Consider the following 3,113-nt stretch of genomic DNA (forward strand, 5'->3'; position numbering starts at 1 on the left):
CTTGCTGTTTAGTTTATTATTAAGATGTCTTTACATCTTTTCTGTCTGGATTTCTTTTTGGACTGGATGGAAAACAGGAGAGAAAAGAGTATTTTAGAGATGGAGGACAAGGGTAGACTACAAGAAAGCAAAACTGATATTTCTGATGGTGACTTTTTGATAAAAAATATACAGTAGAAAGGGTTTTTTTCTTGCTAAGTTTATTAAAATGTTTATTTTTTTATACATCTCTTTAAAATGTTATTAAGATAAAGAGAGTAAAAATCCAACAATGTAATTAGAGTTTCTGAGCAGAAACGTTTGCTGCTCTAGACAAACACAGAAACTCCAGGAAAACCCGATTGATTCCCACATTTTCTGCACACTTTGAAACCATATGGGCCAACTTGACCATGCAGGCTGGGTTCCTGTACTTCAGGAGAGTTTATTTAATACAGTTGATAAATACTAATTTGGTTTGATACTTTTTACATGAAACACACAATGATGGGATTATGACTGGAGGAAACTCTTTATCTGACTTCTAAAGAAGAATTGCTCTCATCTTCATCATCAGAGTCTTCATCTCTACTTCCTTCTCTTTTAGGACTGAATGAGTCAATTCTCTTTGCTGCCACCTGCTGCCTGAAAGAGGAACTCCACATATTTACAGTTTCTGTAACCAGACAAAACAGCTGGAAAAGAAAAGGTTTTTAGTGCAAATATCAATATTTATCTGATGTCTTTCAACCTTTATTAAAGTTTACCATAAAGTTCCATCCTGCTTATCAAGGAGGATGGTTATAAAGTTTACAGGTGAAGCCAGATGTGAGCAAATGAAGCTGCTGGAGCTGAAAAATGTAAAAAGGACAAAAGAAAAATGAACACAGAAAAAAAAATATCTGCACTCATTCAAATAAAAATATGTAAAGAGCAGAAAAAAGAACAACTTTTTCTCAGTTTTCTGTCTTTTGTCTTTGTCTGCATTTGTTCTTCACAGATCGTCTTCATCACCATCAACAGTTCTTCTCTCTGAGGAGGAAACATTTAGATCATTCAGTCATTTCACTTCTAAAAGTGTAAATAATGATGAATGTTTCAAACTTTAGCTACTCTCAGGAAATGAGAGAAACAGGAAATGACATCATCCTAAGATGATGAAGAGTTAAAGAGAGAGTGTACTTGTTCTAGTTCTCTGCTCTTCATTCTCTTTGGTTCTCCTCCTGTACATGTAGATCAGAGCAGCAACCAAACCCAGAAACATCAACACCACCTTCACCACTGATCCAACCATGAGGATGAAGTTATGACCAGGAAGATCTATTGTCAAAAGATCTGCCAACACCAAATAATATTTGTGTATGGATTTGACTTTCAAAACTTTGTGGATAAAATAATAAAAAACAGTTTTACCTGAAAAGTTTAGACTGTATACAGCCTTTATCTTCTCTTTGTTGTCCTCAATAAACTGGCAGGTTATTCTTTTATTGTTTCCACTCTGATGTTTCACAGTCAGAACAGAAACACAGTTTGTTTGTCCTCTAAACTCAAACCAAACAGCTTCACCAGTCAGATGAGATCCTCTCTCATCCCTCCAGATGATGCTGTTCTCTTTACAGGGAATTCTTTTATCGTATCTATTCAGTGAACACAGTAATGTGAAACTTCCATTTTCTCTTGGATGAACTTCTGGTGGATCTGAAGAAACTGAAGGAAAATAAATAAAACGAAGATTTTATCATTTTAAATGTTAAAACATTTTCATAGGATGTGTTCTTTCACTTGTTTCAACAACAAAAAAATAATTTTTTTTTTGTTTTAGATTAAACTTTGAGGTCAGAGGACTCTTTTATCTGCTCTTTATTCGTTTGATTTTTCAAGTCTGTCTGGTCTAACTTGATTTTCTTCTGAAAAAGCACAAAACCTCTGGATTTGAAAAAAAAATCTCCCTTAGTCTGAAATTAGTTGATTGGTTTTGACTCTGAACTTTATGTAAAGAAATGATCCATATTTAGTTCATTATAGGATCCTGAGATTAGAAAATTCAAATTTAAAAAATCCACATATGTCCATGTCTCTTCATGGTTTGATTTTATTTTGGATCAGATCAGAATATTAACTTTCATGTAGTCACAGATTTATTTAAGTTATAATACTCACTGCTGAAAGTATTAAGAACCAGATGAGCATCATTCTTGTTCTTGAGCTGACAGATGTATCCACCAGCATCTTCATCAGTGATGTTTCTGATGAACAGAGAGCAGTTACTGCTCACACTCAGTCTGGAAGCTCCAACTGAACTCTGGACAACTTTTCCATTCTGTGCTTCTGTTCTAAATTGTGCATTTGGATCTTTCGTATACAGCCAGTTAACATCAGAGCATGAAGAAGAGGAGGATTCATCTCTACAAGGTAACATGACGTCATCTCCAACTCTGTGATAGAGACGTTCAGTTTGTCCACTTTTACCTCCAGGAGAGAAAAGAACAAAAGATTCAGAGTAAAGTTAAATCTTTCACACAACAGTCACTAAGAGAATCACTGACAAAATAAAATAAAATAAAATAGATCAGCCTCTATATACACATCCACTCCTGACCAAAACTAGGGCTGTGAAAGTTAACACATTAACTCATGCCATTAGTCTAAAACAGATGTGTTAATATTTATGAACCCTTCAGATGTACAGCTGTGGGACCAATAAAACTCAGTCTAAAATAAACTTTAGCTTTTTAATATTCTGTGATTGATGTTACATTAAATTAGAGAGATAATATGGCATTTATTTGTAGATTTTGGACAAAAGCATTTTTTTTTTTTTTTTAATAAATGAGGCGGAGGATGAACGTTGATCAGACGGCTACAGCACAGAGCAAAAGATCTGCTGTGGTGGGCGGAGCCTAATGGAGCCGTCTCCTTTTAGAAATCCAACAGTGAGGAAACAGATCACTATTTTATTTTGGGATGGGGACTGACATTATTTTTCAACAATAACGAGCAATAACGAGTCTAAAAATTGGGAAAACTCTGCAATTCTCTACAAAAGTCCCGCCCACCACGGTTCTGACAGGCAAGAAGTTCAGAGTGGACAGACACACCTCCACCTGTGAGCAGATTCCCGCAGAGTTGACCTG

General features: G+C 35.2%; 1 protein-coding gene across 1 annotated transcript; it reads right to left on the reverse strand.

Annotated features, from left to right (window-relative positions):
* Positions 1 to 274: 274 nt before the first annotated feature.
* LOC112158360 lies at positions 275 to 2,519 on the reverse strand. Its single transcript, XM_036210603.1, has 4 exons — positions 2,140 to 2,519; positions 1,393 to 1,686; positions 1,162 to 1,314; positions 275 to 1,011 (listed from the first exon to the last, which is right to left on the reverse strand). Exons 1-4 carry the CDS (start codon positions 2,396 to 2,398, stop codon positions 974 to 976), a joined length of 744 nt encoding a protein of 247 aa, XP_036066496.1. The 5' UTR covers positions 2,399 to 2,519; the 3' UTR covers positions 275 to 973.
* Positions 2,520 to 3,113: the final 594 nt, after the last annotated feature.

Source organism: Oryzias melastigma, linkage group LG24 (assembly GCF_002922805.2).
Source record: "Oryzias melastigma strain HK-1 linkage group LG24, ASM292280v2, whole genome shotgun sequence".
Classification (NCBI taxonomy): Eukaryota; Metazoa; Chordata; class Actinopteri; order Beloniformes; family Adrianichthyidae; genus Oryzias; species Oryzias melastigma.